Source organism: Carassius auratus, chromosome 50 (genome assembly GCF_003368295.1).
Source record: "Carassius auratus strain Wakin chromosome 50, ASM336829v1, whole genome shotgun sequence".
NCBI lineage: Eukaryota > Metazoa > Chordata > Actinopteri > Cypriniformes > Cyprinidae > Carassius > Carassius auratus.
This window is the reverse complement of record NC_039292.1, coordinates 9,307,270-9,327,747: the sequence shown is the minus strand read 5'-3', so window position 1 is coordinate 9,327,747 and position 20,478 is coordinate 9,307,270. Positions and strand designations below refer to the sequence as shown.

Here is a 20,478-nt window from a genome sequence, read left to right as displayed (position 1 = left end):
TAATTTCAGCCAAAGGCGAGAAAAATGCGGCTGTTAAGTCCAAATAATTTGCAACATATTCCTGTATACAAACAGATTTGCTTTGCTGTGTTTTCACTCGAGAATGTGGACTTTTATGTGGAAGGTGATAACATTAACTCTGTGCCAAAAGATTACTAAAGGTAATTGGGAATTACATTCTAAAATTCAAAGGGTTCCATCATTCCCTTCGCACAACTAAAAACTGAAATGAAATATATTGCTTGCTAATTATTTATTATTTGTTCTCTGGTGGTTGGTTGTTTGGGTTCCCAGCAAATACAACTGTTTAAACGCGTTTTAGGTAATTTAGGAAAATGTACGCTTTTAACATTTCATTTAAATGTGCATATGCCCAACGCGTCATCAATGTTGTTTTTGTCATAACCGCTCTTTACATTGACGTCTGACCTACCCCTCTTTTCAAACCGTTACGAATTCGTTATTATTATTTCAGATACTTTGTATCCTGTTTTAGTTGACATTTTCATGCTACGTTATAATTGCATCTAAAAAGAGACTGTTTGAAAATGCTGTAAAACGATTTTTTTTTTTTTTTTGTGGCTGCGTTTAGTTTGGTCACTTGTTGGCGCCAGATGTCAAGGTAAATTTTAAGGAGAATGGGAACAATATTACAGTGGTCTGAAACTGTCAAGTAACCTTTCCGTAACGATGTTTTCAGCACAATGAGTCTGTCTTTTACCTGAAAGCTGCGTGCCATGGCAGACATCTCTATCTAGCCGCGCGCAAAAAATTGAAATGGCGCGTTTGGCTCGCGGCGGTTGTGTGGGCGTCTTTTGCCGAGGCACAATGCATATCAATATACGTCATTGAGTTTTCATGGCCAGCAGAACATTATTAGAACTCTGTGAGAAAAATATTAAACCAAATTAAGAAGATACGTTATTTTGAGCCCGTAAGATTATCTGGAAAAGAAACGTAAATCAAAAAGACGAGGGGGAAATATCATAAATCATAACGCAGTATATGTAATGCTGTTTAAAACAAAATATTGTTTCTCTTTTGCTCGATGAAGGTTAATCCAAGACATGCACACAGGTAACCTAGTGAACCGTTATCCCTGCGCATGCACATATTGTTCAGTAAACGAATAAACGAAGATAAATGCGATTAAAACACACATATACGCATACTTCCAAAATGTGAATAGCAAGATCAGATGTTGTTCTAGTAACTCGCCCCAGCTCAGGCAGGGTTGAGCTAATTGTAGCCTAATCCTGCCCCGGGGCGTTTGGAGAGCCTTGAGCAAGAATTCTTGTTCAGCTGTCCTCTGTTATTCGGGCTGGAACGCAGAGCCTTCAACGCACTCTCACGCTTCAACAAAAAAAAAAAAAAAAAAAAAAAGGAGCAAGAAAGAAAAAAAGCGAGGCTAAGACACGCCACGATCGATCTCATGTTTTAAAGAGGGCTGAAGATACATTTACAGCTATGTCTTCCAAGGTAAGGACGCAGCCTTGACTGACTCCCCTGTGTAGCTTTTGTGGAAAGTGTCTATAGCAGTCTATGCTCTGTGTTTTAAGCGCGTTTTTAAAGCCACAGCGACCTATATATAGCGCTGCGTTAGATTCCGCTGGATTCGGAACGGAATTGTCGCCGGATTCTTTACGAGGAGCTCTTGGAGTGCCGAGAAAATATTACGAAAAAAGTTCTTTCTAAAGAACGAGCGACCTTCACCAGAGACAGTCTGCTAGAATCCTCCTCAGGTCGCGTCGGACATCCTAAAATGTTTGAAACGGTACGGTGGATTCTGTCAAATTCTCGAATGTTTTCTCTGGCGCATCTTTGCGTTCGTTCTCAGTGTGTCGTGTTATGCAGTTTTAGATCAGGGAGGGCTGATTTGAGGATACAATGAGAGGTCAGAGCACTACTGTATGCCCACTGCGCACAGGAAGTGCGCTACAGAGAGTTGTAGGGCTATTTTACGCACTCCAGGGACCTGGCGCAGTTTTTGACATCACAAACTATTATTTCTGACTTTGATGTTTGATGTACTCTTTGATGATATCACATTTTGCACTCACACTCTTAACCTTTCCCAGTTTTGACCTAGTGTATGTATGTATGTATATATATATATATATATATATATATATATATATATATATATATATATATATATATATATATATATATATATATATATATATATATATATGTATGTATGTGTGTGTGTGTGTGTGTGTGTGTGTGTGTTTGTGTTATGTCACTATACTATAATTGTACGTTTGCTTTTCGGATTTTACAAGAAATATATGATTTTTTTGTATTTATTTCTCGAAACTCTGTGTTTTAATGTCATCAAATGCAATTCAGACGAATGAGTACTCACAACTCTTGTAAAATATTATTACTTTAGCCGTGGCGCTGTAGATTCACTGATTGAGATATATATATATATATATATATATATATAGTGAAAAGTGGGGCAGTTCTACCCAGGCCAAAAATCCTAAAAGGCCTACTCTTCATAATATTGCCGCTGTTTGTCTTTTTAAACATATTTTACAACTTTACTAGCCTATAGTTAAGTGACCAGTTTAATTTTTGAGATTTGATTTGAAATCTAATGGCTAGACATGAGATACATCATCCTATACTGAGTGTGTAAGTCTGATGTACACCATGGGCACACATTGCTTCAGGCATTTTGCCTCTGGAAATGGGACTTTCACCATCTGTTAAAGCAGAATTGTTCGTTAGTCCAAACAAAGGTCGATTCATGCCACAATAGCAGTCAAGCATCATACTCCCTGAGGAATAATGTATAGTTCTGTAATTACTAAGGAGAGGACGATGAGATTAAATATTTGAATGTAGCATCATTTAGAACCTTTAGCACGAATTCAAACTTTATTATGACGCAGCTTCATTTCAATTTCTATATTTGTCCTTGTGGAAGCAAAGTCTTATTTACTCTAATTTTTGGCTTCAGTTCAAAATGTTGATTCATTTGCTCTTCTAGAAACTTTGAAAGAACTGAAAAGCTGCTGGTGAAGAGGTGTTTTGCATCTCACACATTCGCCCAATGCCTTTAATTAGGAGTTTACACTTTTTCCCTCTCTTTCCCTGGAGGTAGACACCTACAGTACTAGGATCCATCCCTCTCTCTCTCTCTTTCGCTCTCTCGTTCTCTCCCTTTCGTGCTCGCTAATAAGCATCACTCCATTTCTCCCCTCCGGTTCTATGAAAAAAGGAGGGGAAAAAAACGGCAGGCAAATTTTCTTAATTAGACTTGTGGTGCTAATTCTTAAGGTAAAAACGCAATTTGAGGGAAGATGTAAAAGTGATCTCCTGCATGCTTGCAGGCCAGAGTCGCACCTTAGATCTCAGATTGAAGGGAGAGGGGAACCAGGAGCAGTTTACTTGATACTGTGCTGTTTGTGCAGGAGGGAAGGAGCATGTCTCGGCTGTCTTTGACCCGGTCCCCAGTGTCTCCTCTGGCCTCTCAGGGAATCCCACTGCCGGCTCAGCTGACTAAAGCGAACGCTCCAGTCCACATTGATGTAGGCGGGCACATGTACACCAGCAGTCTGGCCACCCTCACCAAATACCCAGACTCCAGGTAAGACCAGCTGTGATTTGACGCTGAACGTTTTTCAGGGTTTATGACTGATGTTGATGTAAAACTATGTGTCATGATTGTGTCAAGCTGTCGTGAAAAGTTCATCATTTTCATCATTTTTGCCTTTGTAACTGTTATGTAATGCGTATTTGAGTGTTAAACTATTAATTTATGTATAAATGGAGCGATAGATTAAAATGCGCTACTTTTAAATGACTTGAAGTTCATTTTTTTGTGATCAAAAGCCACTTGTAGAGTCATGCATTTCCTACCTGCTGCATCCATCCCAACCGTAATCTACGGAGATTTACAGATAAAGGGAGTTAAAGGGCCACCACCTGTTAGAGATGTACATGTGTGTGTGTCTTCAAGATGGGGAAAAAAGTGTGAGAGCTTTGCCACATCTGTTCAGGTTAACAGAGAGCGTGGCTCGCTCTGATTTATTAATGGATATGGAGCAAGAGAGCAATGGGAAGGAGGGAGGAGAGGAAAATGGGGGGGGGGTGAAAAGCAGGCAGCATTTTAATTGCTTTTTGGAAGAAAAAAAAAAAGAGAGAGAGGCTGAGATGAAAAACTAAGATTGCCTAAAGCTATATGGTGAAATTCTAACTGGGGGAACGGCAAGACCATATGAGAAAGGACCACCCGAGGCACAAAAGGGGGAATTGGTTTTCTTATTAAGTGTTTTGCATCGGTTTCTAAAATGAGAGAGAGAAAGAACGGACGGAAGAATGAAATAAGAACATTTTGCTAAGATCAAATCTGTTTATCCAAAGAACAGAAATAGCATGCGACTTAATTCCAAATGCTTGACCCCGTTTCAGCAATTAAATCAGGTTAAATAAGCAACTTATACATTCACTGTTAATAAACTTATTTCAAATGTAAATGTGAAGAGACAGCAGTTTTTTAGAGATTACCTTTTACAATATGACATGATATGAGCAATATCGTTCTTAATTTAGTGTAGTGCTTGCATAAAACTTTTAAAACCAAGTGATTTTTGAAAATAGAAAATCATTGATTTACATCTTTTCCCTCCAGAATCAGTCGTCTGTTCAACGGCACAGAACCGATTGTTTTGGACAGTCTGAAGCAGCATTATTTTATCGACAGAGACGGAGAGATATTTCGCTTTATCCTGAGCTACCTGAGAACCAGCAAACTGCTTCTCCCTGACGACTTCAAGGTAACCTGCACATGCCTGTCTCTCCAGCAGCGCAGAGCTTACATTTACTTCCTCTTTTAGCATCGCGTCAATAGCCTTGAGCTGAAACATGCAGAAAGGACCCAGACAGAACCACACCGCGGATTTACTCACTTTCCATGTGTTTGGAATTATCTTAAGCTTCGTGTTTCAAATATCACTGTTGAATACTATGATTATAGTGTTTCAAACAACTTAACTTAACCTGTTTGCTGGCTAAGATGGCAGACAGGAAGTGAGACATCTTGCCAATTCCTTATATACTGATAAAAAACCCTTCCACATTGGCCAAGCACATTTATAGCAATGTGAATTTATAGCTAAATAACATATAAATAACATAAACAATTTCTGATTTCTAACATCTTGGTCATTCCTTTGCGTATTGGTACAAACCTTTCCAACTTGGCCTGAGAATGCCAAGCACATTTATAGCAAAATTATAAAACAAAACAAGATAAAAGTTGAAGTTTAAAGTTCAAAATAGTGTCAAATGTAATTTCTGACTAAATGCACATGTACAGTAGCTGTCAATCCTTTCTTCAATGCCAGTAGATAAGTTAAAGTACTATGCCCGCCTCAAATGGGTAAAGGTTTTTGTGTCAGTGGGATTCATTCGGGTGAGACTAGTTATTTGCACCTCAGGCTCATGGGTAGTTTTCCTCCACTGTTTGATAACAGAACATAAAATATGCACAACATCACATCTGATTATGCTTAACTTTTCACACTCCACCCATCAAAACTCAATGACTACATGAGCTGGTCACTGTTGGGTTTGAGGTGCAGAAACCTTCACACTTATCACCCTTTCTTTTTCATCCAAAGCCTGTGTTGCTGTAAAAACTTACTGAATATCTCAGATCAAGCCGTTTATGAGCATGTTGTCATGTTGTCGGATGAAGCAGCACCTCCTGTGAGAGGTGATGGGATACATTTGATCTCCTCCCAGATGTCTGTTACATTTGTGAATTTCATTAGACTCAACTTATTGACTTATTTGACAGCATTTTTGTTCTCGAAGAGTTTTGCACTTGAAAACCGTGTGGCGCATCCAGCTTCATTTGTCCATATGGATATGGCCTAAAGACTCAATTAGCTTTTCTGTGGGCCGTTGCTTTTACATTCTCTCTCCCAAAAGTGAGTCACTGAAGAAGCCCTGTTAAAACATACCCAGCTTTCGCTGCAGACCTGGGAAAGAAGCGCAGCTTGTTTTTCTTTGAATTAGCAAGAGCCCGAAGGCCTAAGGTCTCTGTATCCATGTTGTCAGCACCAGTATGGGCTGAAGAAAGGAACATAGGGAATAAAGAGGGAGAGAAAGAAGAGAGGCTGAGGGAGGGGTGCGGGTAAGAAAACAACTCCTTTTCTTGTGGTAATTGTAAAAGAGAGTTGTGTGTGAGCTGGTTGTGCTATTGTTCTCCGTGGCGTAGCCTGCAGTGGATGAAGAGCCGGCAGGGTCACGGCCACCAGGCGCACAACCAAAGAATGCTGTCAGAGTTTCCAGCAGAAATAGCTTTCAGGCCTCACGTTTGGGGTCTGGGAGACCCCAAGGCCCTTTTAATATCTCGGAAAACATTAACATTGAAGTATCAGGTTAACGCTTCATGACTTTTACTAATCTAATGAGAACCGGCAAAATTTGAGTTTATGTTTACAAGTTTTAATATTACGTTTCAATATTATTGGGCTCTAAATAGGTCAGAGGAACTAATTCAATTCATTTCATGAAATAATATATGTTTTGTCATATTTAATAGTTAAAAAAATTATATATATATATATATATATATTAGTAATATGTAAATTTTTGCAGTGATTGTAATGGTAGGACCGAGGCTTGTTGCCATCTGGTTTAGTGGTGAATGAAAGGCGAGTGTAAGTGGGTAAATGTGCTGGAGGGTGAAGGACGCCTCAGGCAGAGGCAGCAATCTGTGCTGACCGAACAGAGAGTCTGTGAGTGAGGGGAGAGCCGAGGGGCTTAACCCCCCCCACTGCCCTGGTCCTGGCTAAAGGTGGGTCAGATGGGAAAAATTGCTCCATTTGTTGGTTTGGGTTCACGCTCAATGCTAAACGACATGTGCTCTGAAACATGCAATATTCATTCATCATGTGGTATTGAATTTCCTTCATTTATCAGATCTTTCCTAGTGGAAAATATAGGCTAAATCTAAAAATATCTTTTGGTGGTTTGTTTTTTGCACATCCGTTTGGCCAGTTGGTGGTTTATTTGCTTTTTCGTTCGCACACTCGGCGGTTAGTTTGTGTCCCTGTTCATTAATTTGCTCAGTGGGTTGTTTTACACTCATTTGATAGTTTGTGCACTTTTAGTCTGCTTATTCATTCATTCACTCAATAGCTGGTTAATCTTACCTGTTTGTTCATTCATAAATGTTTACATACATTTGTTTTTATTTAGTTTTATCTGCTCATTCAATCATTTGCTGAATGGGTTGTTGTTTTTGTTCTTTCCGTGCACACATTCACATCCATGTGTTGCTCCTGCAGGAGTTCCAGCTGCTGTACGAGGAGGCTCGGTATTACCAGCTGACGCCCATGGTGAAAGAGCTGGAGCGCTGGAAACAGGACCGGGAGCAGCGGCGGACAGCTCAGCCCTGCGAGTGCCTGGTGGTGCGGGTGACCCCTGACCTGGGCGAGAGGATTGCCATCAGTGGGGACAAGGCCCTCATAGAGGAGATTTTCCCAGAGACAGGGGATGTCATGTGCAATTCAGTCAATGCCGGATGGAACCAGGACCCAACACACGTTATTCGCTTTCCCCTGAATGGCTACTGCAGACTCAACTCTGTGCAGGTACAGCACTCACTGAGTAATGCTAAAACAATATTTACTGACTAATACACTACTATTTTAATGTTTTTGAAAGAAGTCTTTTATGCTCACCATGACTGCATATATTTGACCAAAAATACAGTAAATATTATAATTTAAAATAACTGTTTTTATAATATGATTATATTTTAAAATGTAATTTATTCCTTTGATGGCAAAGCTGAATTTTCAGCAGTTATTATTCAAGTATTTAGTGACACATGATCCATCAGAAATCATTTTCATATGATTATTCTGTTCAAAAAACATTTCTTATTATAATCAATGTTAAAAAAAGTTGCGCCACTTCATATTTTCATGGAAACTGTGCTAGATGTTTTTTCAGGATTCTTTGATAATTAGAAAGTTTAAAAGAACAGCATTTATTTTATAATATAATGTCTTTACTGCCATTCATAATTAATTTAATGGATCCTGGCTGAATATCAGTTCTTTCAAATACACAAAAAAATCTTAATGTCCCCAAACTTTTAAACCGTAGTACGTACTTGGGCGAATCCAGAGAAAATGACAATTACAAATTACAGTTATAAGAATGTAATGTTGCAATAAAGTGTATAAATATCAAGACAAATTATGGTAATGAAGATTTGGGAGCAAAATGTAATTAACTCTCATAAAAAAAAATGTCACTATGAAAATATAATAATATTTTTTTCAAATATAAATGTATATCTAATTTGACAAGTGTAATCCAAGCACAATGAACCATAATGCTCGAGTTGGAAATGCAGGTTTGAACCTGAGCTGCAACATCCCAATCCCCAAAAATGGTCAAAAAGATTTAAAATAAAATTTCTAATTATGTTTAAATATTCAAATTACATCTTTAAATAAATAAGACTGTCAGTCACTTTTGGTATATCAATGAGCCTATTATAAAGCATTCGCTCCAGTTTTGACTTGGACTTGAGCTTGTGCTGATTGCTGGGATACTGAGCGTGCTGTGCTGAAGCTTGACTGCCAGCCTGAAGAGATGTGATGAAGCAGGCAGGTGTGGATCCACAGCTGCAGAGGTGCAGTTATGCCCCATCTCATCTTCTCACATACTTCACCATTAGACTGTTTGAAAGGTGTTAAAATAGACACACATCCTGGCATACACGCAGACACATCCACATACATACGTTTTATAATGTCCGGTGCCTTGAACCCTGGAGGCGATGCTAATGTGGGGAATATGTAGTCATGAAACCGAAAAGAGAAGAGAGGGAAATGATATGCATAATTTATTTTTAACTCGTCCTTAAGACAAATCTCTCTGTTTGAAAAAGTGCTCCAACATTTCTGTGCCCGAAGCATTTTAAACACACATGCTACATTTTTAATACTGTACTTTGGTTTCTTTGAACAACCTAAACTGGTTTACGCTACTTTTTTACACACGCCTAATTGACTTACTGTATAACTAATTAGTGTGTCTGATAACACTTATTTCCCCCCACTTCTGCGCACTTAACTGCGTCTTTGTCACACATCTCGGGTGTTCACGAAAACCCACCTATGAAATATGAGGAGATAGATCAGAGAGGACTGAAAGAGGATGAGAGATATGGAAAAAGACACAGAGAGAGAGCCAGTTTGTTGCCAAGAAATTGTAGCCGTGTACTGTAAGAAAGTTAGTAAGTGATGCAACCATCAGCGCAGTGAGTGTAATGTCAAAATCATAAGCCTTCAGATATCAATGCCTGAATACTTGAGAGGCTTGTGACATTGTAATGTGTCACAACCCTCTCAAGTATAAAAGCTTCTGTCTTACTAAAGCCAGAGTCTATATGTGGAACTCGACATTTTATTAAAGGAATGGATTAAATACAATGACCGTACATTTGTCCGTACAATGAAAGTCAGTGTCCTGAAACAACACTGAACTCATTAAAGGGTCAGGAAACACGGAGGCATTTTTCAAAATCATCTTAGTCAATGATGAAATCATTTTCATTTTTTGGTGGACTATCCCTTTAAGACACATTTTCTAAATCCAATGGAAAAAGTACAAAAAAATAAAATATCACACAAACTTCAAAGTATTAAACCTCGCTTCTGTAATACTGATGCAACTGAAACCTTACACGAGCCTTAATGCCGATATATGTTCTTGAAAAGAGCAATCTTTCTTTGTGCATGGTAGGCCCTTGAATCATCTCCTGGTTTCTTTCATACTTCATCTGTGCGTAAGTCGTAAGTGTTCATTTCCTCTACAAGTTTCTCCGCAGCCTCAACTTCCAAAGTGAGGATAAGGGTGGACTTTTTTTCTCGGGCCCTGTGCGGTTCAACCGATTCCTCCTCCTTCTATTTTTTTATTATTATTATTTTTTGGCGGAGGGACTTTTATCAGGCTCTGTAGCCCCGAGCCAGAACTTTCATTTTCATGTGAAGCACACTTGAAAGAAGTGCAGGAGTAAGTGAATACTCAAGGCTGCATGTATTGAATTTCAAAAAAATCTACAAGCACTCCAACAGATAAAACATTTCGTTGGCTTTTTGTGGCGGCGGGAATGACAGCGACAGCGGCCGCTCAGAGACGGCTCTCGGTGAGGGATCTCTGACAGTAGCCCAGATTGTGTGTATTGGGTTTGTAATGAAAGAGCCGGGCGGCTTCAGTGTGGGCTGTCAGTGGGGGAGCCTATTCTCATTTGACTCCGCATCAAACCCCTGTAAACAGCCCAGGGGATGTCTGCTCGCTCCTTCTCATCCCGGGTGGATGGTCTGGAGTGAGAAACGTCTGAGGGTAATGCAAGCGTGAAGTTGTTGATAGCACTGTTACTGAGATTGCACATTTTAAATGCTTCTTGATGCAACTATGTGAAGTGCTGATAGCGTGGCATAAATAGGAGTTTACTTCCAAAAAACTCATACCAAGTTTCTCATATTCAGCCGAGAAGTCAGAATAGACTTAATCTTAAAAATCTCTAAAAGAAAAACTCCCCTGGTTTCTCTTAGGTCCTGGAGAAATGGTTCTAGAAAGGGTTGCCATCTTGATGCAATTATGTAATGAGTAGCATAAATTATTTATTTCAATTTTTTTTTAAGTTTCTCAGATTTAGCAAAGAACTTATCTAAATAATAAAATGGAAAGCTTAATCTCAAAGTACTAAAAATCTCCCCTGGTTTCATCTAGGTCCTGGAGAGACTGTTGCAAATTCAGGTTCAGTCTGGAGCCATTTTGATACATTTTTGTGAAGTGCTAATAAAGTTCCAGAAATATTTCATTTATTTATTGAAAGCTTCATCTCAAAATACTAGAAATGTCCACTGGTCTCATTTAGGTCCAGAAGAGACTTTTTCTAAAAGGGTTCAGCATTGTATCTGTTGATGCAACTATATGAATTGCTTAAATTTTAAAACACATTGTCCCTGGATTCTCCTTGGTCCTGTAGGGACCTTTTCAAAATGGTTTGGTATGGTGATGACTTGTCGCAATTAGGTGTGTTACTGATACTGAGGTTCTCATATTGTGTGGAAAACCTCGCAAAATACTCAAAAATGGCCCTGGTTTCTCCTAGGTTCTGGAGAGACTGTTCCAGAAAGGCTTCAGCATGGTGGCGTCGTGCGGCGGGGGGGTGGACTCCTCCCAGTTCAGCGAATACATCCTGAGTCGGGAAGACAGACGGTGTCAGACGAGCCACACACCCATCAGGATAAAACAGGAGCCTCTGGACTAGCCGGCTCTTGCGTCAACCACAAACACCTCAGTCTGCTGTCAAAAGAAAAAAAATGCCAGTGGACAAATAGAAGACTTAATTTGCAAGAAGAGTTTACCTCTCTTCGGACTCCAAGAGGACTGAAATCTTAATGTATGAGTAATTTTATCAATGACCCCAAATCTGCCCAAGAAGATGTTTTACAAACCCAAGCGAGTCACTGGATGGCTTTTCAACTATTGACCTCCAGTTGAACTTTTTAGCCATTTCTTTGGCTCGAGTCATGAAAAATGCATTCGGTCGTCTGTATTTCCACTGTACAGATCCATAACATAAGTTCACAGTTGTATGTGCGTAAAAAGAGCGAAAAGAGGAACTCTACAAAGAAGCTGCGTTTATGACGAGCGCACCTTCCTGCTAGAACACTTCCAAATGATGCAGCAGTCTGATCTCCAAGCTCCCGGGCGAAATTAACCACAAAATACAAAGTCTGTCCTCTGATCCATTTTTAATCTAGATATCTAAATGTTCTCATTTCCCAGTCTCATCCATGTAAATCAGTTCTTTTATGACCTACAGGTTTATTGCTGTTGTCTCACTACATGAAGGATACGAGAGCAGTCCTCAGAAGTCATTTGGTTGTAAGTGCGGTCTGGAGTTGGCCGCACTGACGCTTTGACTTGAGGCTACATGGCGGCTAAAGCAGACGATCTGGTAATGCATTCAGTGCTGGGCAGAGAGGCTTTTTGTTTGAGCATGTTTAAAGGAAAACGTGGACTCGTGGGAGAGCTTTTCTGATGGCATTGCCAAATCCTACTTTCTTTTGGGTGCCCGTTTTCTTCAAAACTAGTCGCTTCGGAAAGTTCATTATACGTAATTGCTTTGAGTAAATGGTTAAAAAGTAATGATCTTTTGTAGATTCAATGCCCTATGTGTCCAAAATAACATCTTGTTTGATTAAGGCACCCTTGTAAAAATGATTCAGGTTGTTAACGAATGCAGCACTTTCAGGGGGCGATACTCGGACCGCTTGAGAAGAGGGGAATTACTGTGCCCCTAACGCCTAGAGACAGAAGGGACTTTCCAGAAGTTAAGGTCACTTTCCCACAATCCCTTTTACTCACTCTCCCTTAGCAAAACATCGCAATCAGAGCCACTTGGAGAAAGACTGAGGGAGAATAAACTTGAAAGGTTAACTTCGTGGCTGGTAAACAGACTGAATTGCATAATGTGTTGTAAAAAGGCACATTTAATAAGAGTTATTTGCCTCGCCATTTCAAAAAGGAGGGTCACTGAAATGTCACAGTTATGTTGTTATGCTAAGTGTCGTCTTAACTGGCCAGGATTTCATTTATGCTACGTCTTCAGATTTCCTTGATTTGTTGTACATTGTACATAAAGGCTTATGGACGCTTCGCAGGCCCCTCTGAATGCAACTTGTCATCTCGCTGCCCTGCAACGGCCGTTCGGTTTCCGAATTCAAGGACAAGAACATCAAAAAGACAATTATTAGAGAAGCCATGTCGAACATTACATAAATCTTAATTGCAAAAATCCGGCTCTAATGGATGTTGTGTCGAGATGTATATTGCAGTATGGTCCAAATGTATATTATTTAAATAAAACATTTTTTGTAATGGATAATTATTGATATGAATCATAGTGATATGTCAGGCATGTGTTTATTTGAATTGTCACATTCTTTTTGTAATTGGTGTTGATAAACGGACTTTTAATAAATTGTTGGAGTTCTTTCCCTATTTTAAAACCACTGGCAGCATGCATGTGAATGTGTCGGGGAAAAAATTATACAAATGACAGGGAACATATTTCAAGTAAACACTAAATGGCATGAACATGGTCAGGGTTAGTCAAAAATTCGGTGTGAAATGGAATATCAGAATAGAAACAAAAAGGTTCTATCAGTTGATTGTTGATTGGATGAAGGCAGATGGGGCGGAGTTTCAGTAGACTTCATGAATGGAGAAGTATGGCAGATGTCAGCAGAAAGAAGCATCCCATTTCAACATAACATTAACATTTTGATTAAAAATTACATTTTTGAATGTAGTTTACAACAGATCAATGACGGTTAATTTCCTAAAACAAACAAAATCTGAAAAAGTAGGACAGGACTAGACGTTTTCAATCAGAAACTGAATCATGAAATGTGGGCAGTAAATACCAGAATAGTGTTTCACCTGAATGAGTTTTCAGTCAACTGTGAAAAGCAAAAAAAAAAAAAAAAAAGGGCCCAGGAATCAGAGCGCACTTATTTGATCTTTTACTTGCTGGTTATAGGATGTAAGGATGTATTATGATTAACGTTACAAACAGTCTGTGTGGCTTAATTGACATCAGCCAAAAAAAATGCATTTTGAAGACGGCAAGAAAGTTCAAGTAAACAATTTTGATTCCATGTTTGACCATGTAAAACAACATCAAAGAAAGTCTTGGCGGGAGTATAATTAGGAACTTTATTCTTTTACAAAAGTACAAATTTAATAGAGATAAGCACTTTTTTTCCAAACCAACCAAACATTTAAAAATGGTTAAATTTAGCAAAAATAGAAATTCTAATAGATATGTTTTTAGACAAAAGACAATCCTTCGATCAACAATACTGTTTGTCCAAATGCCAGTACAAACAATACGAATTAAAACCAATCTGAGCGATGGAAAAAGATTTGCCTCAGATCTCAAAGGAATCATTGCACTCGACATGAACGCTGACCGCCTCCCAACATACATCTGTACAACGCCAAAATGTAAATGTCAAACATGTCCTCTCTTACTGCATGTCATAAAGGGCAGTATACAAATATTCGGTATTCGGGACATAAAATAATGCCCAATGACAGATACTAAATTTATAGTGAACTTGATTTCAAACACAAAAGTACATGATACAAAATGCGACCGTATTTTAAAATCACTGCAGTCCGTCAAAGCCACTCCATTTTGAATGTATATAAAAAAAAAAGGTCAAATTAAAAGCACACACAACCTGCCACTTCTCCACAAATAAGTTACGAGAGATCCTGCTCTAGAATCATTGGTGAAGCGGTGCATATTAGTATGAGCATATTAGATAATTCCATGCCTTGGATTTGATTAAAAACAATGGTGCCCCAGGAGGGCCACGTAAGGCACCATTTCACAGTATACTTAACACAGACACTAGTGAAACTGTACACGCCTATAACCCCACACCGAGTGTGTGAGACAAAACCGTCACTGAATTTCAAAAGACCATCCAATAGGATGAAAGACAGTCAGTGTTTTACAACACAGAGTTTCTTCATTTTGCAGAAATCAGTAACCAAAAAAAAAACAAAAAAACTGAAAACATCCACACGGATCTTTAAGAGACTTAAAGATGCGCTACTTATAAGTTACTAAAAATACTCCTGACTTGTTAGACCTCTAAAACCAGGAACTTTGCATTCACATTTCCAGTGTCTCTATTGCAAATTAGGCTTTCGGAAAAAACAAGTCCAGCTGCTATTTATATAAAACAAAAAATCTCGATCTTTATCCTGAAACATAAAACCAGTCCAAGTTCAACACTGCTCCAAATGATGGCTCATTAATCCAAAACAAAGGGGAAATAAAACCATAAAACGGTGACTCAGAAAAAAAAAAAAAAAAAAAAAAACACACGGTGTCCACAGCCACCGCCTTTTGGGCTTTTCCAGAACCTTCTCATCTCCAGAATGCCTACGTTTGGAAGTTTTACAAAAACGCGCTCAAACTGAACAAAGAGTTCATGCCACCGCTGAGTCTGAAGGCACAAACTGGAGATGAATGCGGAGAAGGAGAGGAAGACTTGAACATATTACTGAGAGTACCATTAGCGTGGATGATCTCGTCCATCTCACCGGATCACTGCTACTTCAGAAGGGCCTTGTAGAGCAGCATGGACCTGGCTGTGGTTCGCTCCTGCTCCAAGCAGAAGATCAAGTCCCTGAGGTTGACCCGGGTGACGCGCTGCCGGGTCTGCCGGACTGAGGATGTGGAGGATGAGGTAGAACCGGTCGCTGATCCGGAGGAGCCTGCAGGAAACTGAAAGGGAATAAAGAAAGAATTCATTAGGTCGTTGTCATTTTTCACTCATTTTTAACATGACTGGTGGATAAACGTTCGCCAAGGCTGTGATTGATGATAAACGGTGGTAGGTGTCAAATTGGCTAAAGGTGGTTCAACAATATTCTGACACACGGGGGTGATCCTTCTCCCAACTTTCACCTGGTTGCTAGAAGTTGTAATGAGTAAATACAGCTGGATAAAAACTGTGTCCATCTTCTGTCTGCGAAGCAACATAATGTGATTATTTTAAATGGGGTGATTCTTTTCTATACCCATTGTAAAATTGCAACAATTTAATTTTTTTTTATTATTCTTCTCAAAGTTTGGATTGGGTCAGATTTTTTAGTGTAAATTTTAAATAGTAAAAAAGTACATTTTTTGAAAAAAAATTTGATCACATTGTTTTCGCTTTATAAAAAAAAAAAAAAGCACTCAAAATTAAAGCAGCAAACCACTGAGAAGTCTTTGTGCTACCTAAATCAGAGTCGAGCCAGCCCAACTTTGGTTTGATTCCATTATGGGAGCACTTTTCACCAAAGATCCTCAGGTTTTGTGCTTTCGTGTGTTTGTCAGCACACCTGCACAACATGTGATCATCTGTTCTCAGCCGGAGGCTAGAGAACCACACCTCTCGCCCCGGGCAGCAGACTTCTGATCTCAACTACTTCATCTTCAGACTCCACTCCGACAAATGAGTGTGCAAAAGAGTGTGATCAGACCATTAAAACAAATCTACACTTCTTTATTACAAGGCAAGACAAAGAAACAGAGGGCTTACAACCAGCCGTCACCACATTAAGATTATTTACAAAGTCCACCTCGGGGGAAAAAAACCTTCCATCTAATTTACAGAAAGAATGAGAAAGATGGCATGTGTATCGTATTCATCAGCCGTACAGGGGGTCTACAGCGTGACATCAGTCGGCTGGAATGAGGTTAGGGTCTCCAGCCTTCACTGAATACTAAGTATACATGAGAAGGTGTAAGAAGGCCTCTGGGCACAAAACACACACCACACCCTACAGAGACAACCTGCAGCTTCGTGGGATCTAGATCTCCCTCATGAATGCTCTTACACACCTTGGATCATTTTGACTCTCACGCACACCCAGGGCTGGCAAAACTCACAACAAGTTTACGCGGGCAGGTTTGTGCGTGGTCTTGTGTGTTGTTAATGTTAAGCCAATATTGAAAAAAATTGTCAGGAGCACTTTAAGGGAGGAACGAAATGCAAAACTGAAATAAAAAATGAATGCCAAAATTGTCACTCACAGCCACACCCAGAAGAGGCCGTTCCAGGAAGTGTACTACAAGTGATCAAGTGATAGTGAGCCTCTGGTTACATATTGCACACGCTTAAATAAACCTGAAATCAATGCAGAGCACTGGATGCCATATGTGTGCATGTCTTAAAAACAAACCTGCTGCATTTAGTGATTTCAAATAAATGAGTCAGTGACACGAAGCTCATATTTTCAATATTACAAGTTCCTCTAAATGAAATTAATGATTCAAATACACTTCTGTTATAAAGAACATTTTTGCCATTCTTAATTAAAATGTATTTGATATTTATAAATGAATAATTCATGACATTTTCAAACCCTACTTTTTATCTTTAAAAACACTGAAAAATAATGAAGATATTAAGACGATTAAGATACCATATAAGATAACCATAATAAAATATTAACAAAAAGCAAAGCAGACCAGTTAAATATTTCATTTTTAAAAGTAAAAATCCAATATGTAACCACCTAAACTCTAGCCTTTAGTAAGAGACAGGTCTACTTGCTCAAGTTGACATTGCAGTACAGGAAGACTGCGTTTCACAGTTAGCATGTGTGGGTGAACACGCTCAGGGCATTTTGCCACTATCCTAGTGGTGCGTTAGAGATGGAGCTTGTTAAGCCTGCATAAATGTGTAAAGATATGGATGAATATATTACAGATGTGAGCATTAACGTGCCCCAGGCATCGAGAGAAACGTCTTTTTTTAAACCACATTAGCTGTGGAGTGGAATGTGTAGGGTACACAAGCTATCTTTTCGAGTGTCATTAAGGTTAACGTGTGTTATAAACCCTTGAGTTGTGTGTGTTTGTGTGTGTTCACTGTGTGTAGGACAACAAAAACACCTCCAGAGGAACGGACTCCACACCCTGAAGAGATGAAGCAGCTTACACTTGTAGGTTTCTGAAAGCCATGAATTGAGCAGAGCGGCATGAAACGTATCCTTCAACCAGACGTAAAGGTCTTAAAATCTTCAAAACAAGCACAGGTCATGTGAGAAGCAGCACCGCTCCAAAGCTACCTAGAATTGAGAAGCCCTTCAACTTAAAGTGACCAAACCACCACAGAGACAACCCTCTCCAGACAAAATGGAGAGGGAAAAACCTTATTTCTCCACCTTATTCTTCCAAACGACTGTGAGCACTTCTGGCCTCTAAAGGTTAGAGAGTGCCTGAGGGGGCTGTGTCTCTAGCGTTTGGGGAAATGTCTCGCCTTGCCTCTGCACGAACATAGCCCAGCCTCTGCAGAACTGCCGCCAGGGGCTACTCAACCCTGCTCTGCTTCACTTTAACCCTATACTAGCCAGCTCTTTGATGGCAGTCTTTTACTTTGATCCAAGACCATCTAACCTTGTGCAATTATAAAACTATGAGACACATGCCTGGGTTTCAAAACAGGCCGCTTCAACCCCAACATCTTCATGGTTCCTCAAAGAAGATCCAGAGTTGTGGTCGCATACATTTTTAAAAATAAAGGTTCTTTAGTGGCATGGATGGTTCCATGAAGAACCATTAGCATCCTTGGACTCTTTCCACTGCACAAATGATTCTTTATAGCAGATAATGGTTCTTTAGATAGGTTAAGAACTTTTCATCGAAAGATTATTTGTGCAACCCATAATAGATCTTCTATGCCATTTCTGCAAAAAGTGTAAGATGGTGCTATGAAAGCTACTGTCTAAAAGGACAACACAAGAGTAGAAGACTGTGGTAAACTTACAACACAATCCCAGTTTGTGGTTCGGTATGTATTAACCATGGATTAAATCTGTAAACTAGTTGACACTACACATAATTAAAAAAATCTTGCTTTGGGGAAGGGGATTTTTTAATTAGAGAAACAGTGGCAAAACTGCAGTTCCTTTGCCTCCAGTAAAGTTGAGGAGCTGAGGGGTAGAGCTGGGATAAAATCCAGGCCTGCGGCCCCAACCAAAACACAAGCATGTGAGGCTTTGAGCCGTTCCATCATTACCTCACTCACTACATAATTAACTACAGACACAACTAAATGTACCATAATGTATGCATGCTAATCCAACTGATAAAGATACAACCACAAACCCTTAATAAATCCTGAACCCAAAATGCCAACAAATCATTTTCATATAGGTTTCAGACAGGCTGTTTTGCTCAAACTTCAGTAAAAAGAAACTAAAAAAAGAAAAGAAAATGGATTCTCTGAAAAAAAAAAAAAAAGTTGCTATGACCTTTCTTGGGTGTTTTGAGTGGTTTTATCAAGTAGCTATGCAGTTGCTAAAAACGATCCAAATAAACAGAAAGCCCATAAAAATCACATAGCTAAATGCTAAAATTTCCTAGAGTACTTCTAACAACCATATAAAACTTGCAATCTGTTCTGGGTGATTTTGACCATGTTGTGTAGTTACTACGTTATTCTGGTGGTTACTGTGGTGTTTCTAGGGTGTTCTTGGTGGTAGCTTTCCAAATTACTAATTAAAAGAACCCACCTCAAGTCTCCTATACCTAGATACAGCACACATTTTAGTCAATGTACCAGGCATCTACCATTTACATATCAATGCAAGAAGTTTTCAAACCTGATATAATCATTGCTAATAAACATAAAAAAATACAAATGAACACCAATTCAGACTAAATCCGCCTCAGAAATCGCTAGGAAAATCTTGAATGCAGTGCAGCATGTATGCCAAACACTCGGGTCAGAGGATGTCAGAAGATGCCACATACTGTGATTCACCGGGGCTGTGGGAGTAGACATCTCCTCCAGACCTCTCCAACTAGTGTTTTATTTTTTTAGCGTTCAAGCATAATTGAAGTGTTTAATTTGATACCCTGGAAACATAGGTCTGTCAAATTTGTGTGGTAAATATCCGTGCTGCAGATTCACAACTATTCTGCACACGTTTTAGAATCAGCATATCCCTTTTTTGCCCTCTTTCACTCTCTCAGCACAAAGAACCGGGATGCTTCAGGCAGCACTTGCGGGAGAACCAACATTCTGCCTACATCTGCCTGAAATTCAAACAGCTCTCCCACATTGTGTTGCCTTGCCTGTATACATATATATATATATATATAAAAAACAACACTTGTCAACATCTTACATGGCTACAAGGTACTCTTTGAGCTCGAGGGTGATGCTGAACAAACACAAAGTAGTTCAACAAAGATTGTATCACAATGGTCTTTAAAACACTGCTTGGAGTACAAAAATGTTTCCTTTAAAGTGGACGGAGTGGTGAATGTCTGCAATACTACGGATTTTGTGTCTTGTACAACGATCAAAATTAGATATGACATTTTGTTTATCAATGGACTTAATATAATGTTGCTTTTACAGTATGAATAGCAAAAAGCATTCCTTCTGTGCTTCAATCCAGAATAAACACTATGTATAAACGGCAATAGTATGAGCTGTAATGGTAGCTGAACAGCTTGAGGGAATCAGGAGGGTAAGCCGAGATGGTGCCAATTCCCCTCCGGCTTCTACATACACAGAGGGTCATTGCTGTAATATGAAACAGATTATTTACACAACCAACCAGAGATCTCTGGGAGTGGGGGGAAAATGAAAAACGCAAATGTAAAAAAATAAAAAATGCAGGAGATCCAAGACCACAATGTATATAACCATCGAAACCCACAGCTGTTTTTCTCTTTATGCCATCAACAGAGATCTGCACTCTTTTTCCTTGAATGCATTTTTTTGAAAGGAAATCAAAAACTAGAATCACAGCCATTTTGTTTTTTATTCTTATAGTATCAACTAACAAACGCTATTGAATATTTGGATAAGACAGAGCGCTTTGGTTAAT

At 39.2% G+C, this 20,478-nt stretch overlaps 2 protein-coding genes across 5 annotated transcripts in view; one reads left to right on the top strand and one right to left on the bottom strand.

Moving 5' to 3' along the window:
- Positions 1–584: 584 nt before the first annotated feature.
- LOC113066909 (BTB/POZ domain-containing protein kctd15-like) lies at positions 585–14,938 on the top strand. Of its 3 annotated transcripts, XR_003279231.1 has the most exons (6): positions 585–1,479; positions 3,426–3,601; positions 4,646–4,790; positions 7,314–7,619; positions 11,165–11,790; positions 11,882–14,938. XR_003279231.1 is itself a non-coding variant. In XM_026239031.1 (5 exons), exons 1-5 carry the CDS (start codon positions 1,468–1,470, stop codon positions 11,321–11,323), a joined length of 798 nt encoding a protein of 265 aa, XP_026094816.1. In that variant the 5' UTR covers positions 585–1,467; the 3' UTR covers positions 11,324–14,938. The 3 variants fall into 3 exon arrangements, 2 of the variants coding, with proteins under 2 accessions (XP_026094816.1, XP_026094817.1); XM_026239031.1 differs by having other exon boundaries at positions 11,165–14,938; XM_026239032.1 differs by lacking the exon at positions 585–1,479 and adding an exon at positions 1,486–1,774 and having other exon boundaries at positions 11,165–14,938.
- Positions 14,939–15,193: 255 nt separating this feature from the next.
- The window catches only part of LOC113066908 (transcription initiation factor TFIID subunit 4-like), a 44,718-nt gene continuing 39,433 nt past the window's right edge, over positions 15,194–20,478 (bottom strand). For both annotated transcript variants that reach the window (XM_026239029.1, XM_026239028.1), the window contains exon 14: positions 15,194–15,367. In XM_026239029.1, the coding sequence (XP_026094814.1) occupies positions 15,194–15,367 (174 nt within the window). The remainder of the gene's footprint in view (positions 15,368–20,478) is intronic.